Source organism: Pteropus vampyrus, unplaced genomic scaffold (assembly GCF_000151845.1).
Source record: "Pteropus vampyrus isolate Shadow unplaced genomic scaffold, Pvam_2.0 Scaffold558, whole genome shotgun sequence".
Lineage (NCBI taxonomy): Eukaryota > Metazoa > Chordata > Mammalia > Chiroptera > Pteropodidae > Pteropus > Pteropus vampyrus.
In genome coordinates this window covers 172,843-174,949 of record NW_011889339.1, presented here as the reverse complement: position 1 = coordinate 174,949, position 2,107 = coordinate 172,843, and the positions used below count along the sequence as shown (strand labels likewise).

The 2,107-nt window shown below is 64.4% G+C and overlaps 1 protein-coding gene across 1 annotated transcript in view; it reads right to left on the bottom strand.

Annotated features, from left to right (window-relative positions):
• FAM163B (family with sequence similarity 163 member B) overlaps nt 1–256 on the bottom strand; it is a 4,969-nt gene extending 4,713 nt beyond the window's left edge. The window contains exon 1 of the mRNA XM_011384056.1: nt 230–256. Within this exon, the coding sequence (XP_011382358.1) occupies nt 230–256 (27 nt within the window). The remainder of the gene's footprint in view (nt 1–229) is intronic.
• Between the last annotated feature and the right edge of the window lie 1,851 nt (nt 257–2,107).

Genomic DNA, 2,107 nt, shown 5'->3' with positions numbered 1-2,107 from the left:
ATTGGTTTAATGTTGAGTTTTAGTTGCGGAAAACATCTGGTTCCAAAGTCGAGTGTATTCGGCGGAGTCTCGCTTCTCCCCCTGCCCCTCCTCCGCTCCTCCCGGAGGTAACCGTTTTACTTGATTCTGGGTTTGTTCTCCAGTGATTTCTTCTAAATATATAAGCAAATATACATCCCCTTCTCCCTCTGAAGCCGAAGTGGCATTCTATATACACCGCCTGCCTCACCTCGTAGTCTACCCCCGGATCCACCATGTTTTCTTGGACACAGGGGTATCCCCAGGGGACCCTCCGGAGCCACTAGCAGAGCCCGCCCGCCCCGTCCCTCGGCTCTCTCGGCCAGGCCCCGCCGGTGGCATCTGTGTGACTTCCCACTCCTCGTGATTACAGGAATATGCAGCGAAGAACTTTGTGGTATGCACGTTTCTGAAGTTTTTGATAAATTCTGCCAAAGGCTTGCTGGAATTTGGGCCGATTTCCCCTCTTCCAGGAATGTGTGAGAATAACGGACAGATGGGGCTTTTGTTCAGAGACTCCGGGTCCGGGCGGGTGGCGGGTGGGGGGGCTGAGCCCCCGTGCTGGGGTGGGGGTGCGGGGAAGGCACGTGGTGACCTCAGGCTACGGTCTGTAGGGTCACGTGGCCGAGGAGGGACTGTGGCCAGGCAGGACGCCGGGACCCCTGTGTTTGGATGGAGGGGGATGCGGACGTGTACTGACACGGGGGTCTCACCCAGGCGACAGTGTATCAGAGGCAAAGCCGGGTCGGGGATAGACAGACAGACAGCCAGACAGAGAGAGAGAGACGGAGACGGAAAGACAGACCCAGACATACCCACAGAGATTAGACAAGGAGACACAGACTCACAGACAGCTCTCAGACCAGACAGACAAGGGTGCGGACAGGCAGACCCAGACAGCCTGACCGCAGGGCCGAGCTGGGGAGACGCAGCGCAGGCCACACACACAGACAGCCGGCCCGAGACCCTGCATTCTTAGGCGCCTAGGGCGGCTGAGGCCAGCTGGCCCACTGGCCACGCCGGGGGTGCGGGCCGACCCGGGGCCCAGTCCAGGGAGCTGGGTCTGCAGACGAGGCGGCCGGCGGGGGGACGCTGGGCGGCGGCCAGGCCTGCTGTCCAGATGCATTTCATGCGCTTCGCTGAGGTGAGGCAAGGCAGAGCCGGCAGCTGCCTGCGGCGCGCGGGGCCCGGATCCCGCTCCCGTCTGGCTCACAGGCCTGGGGGCTCCGCGCTCGCCGCGCCCGACCCCGGGGTGGCCGGAGGGCCCTGGGCAGCCGTTCCCAGTCTTCAGGGTGACCGTGGGAGGGCAGAAGAGGGACTGGGACCCCGACTTTGCAGACGGGGCTCAGAGAAGGGCAGCAGGGCCACCCCCGGTGATCTAGCCAAGCCCAGCAACCCGTCAGGGTGGCACTCTGGCACACAGACCCCGTCCCGGCCAAACGCCGCGCGTGCCCCGCTGCCCGCCCGGGGAACCCAGGGCTCCCCGGTCCTGGAGGCATCAGCGTCCACACCGCCCCGTCCAGCGCTTGTCAAGGAGTCCCCTTTCTGAGACCCCGCACCCACCCCCTGGGGTTCGGGCCTCACTTATGAAGATGAGCGAGCTGACACTGGCAAGGATGGGCCCGGGGCCCAGCTCCAGGGAGATGTGGGGTCAGGGTCAAGGCCGGATCTGCTACCAGCATGTCTGGGCAGAGCTGTGTCCCCTTCCCCCCCTCCGACCGCTGAGCCCCATGTCTCTGCTGAGCCTCTCACGCCCTGCGGCCCCAGCATCTTCATAGGAGCACGCTACTGTCGCCAATGGGTTTTGGGGTGCCGGCCCGGTCCCCCTTCTCTGTGTGTCTGAGTTGCTGGCACGGCAACTTCATTTGTACCCCCACTGCCACCTCCCAGGCCACGGCTCGCTGAGGGTAGGGGAATGTGTGCCCCAGGCTGGGCCAGGAAATGGAGCTGCGACCCGGCCACATGAGCTCGGGGTGAGACGTGGGTGCTGGGCCCGCAGCCAGGCTGGCACTTCCAGCCACACGCGTGGATGGCCAGAGGGGCCGGGCCAGCAGGGGAGGAGGAAGGACGCAGGTGGCCCGAGCAAGCA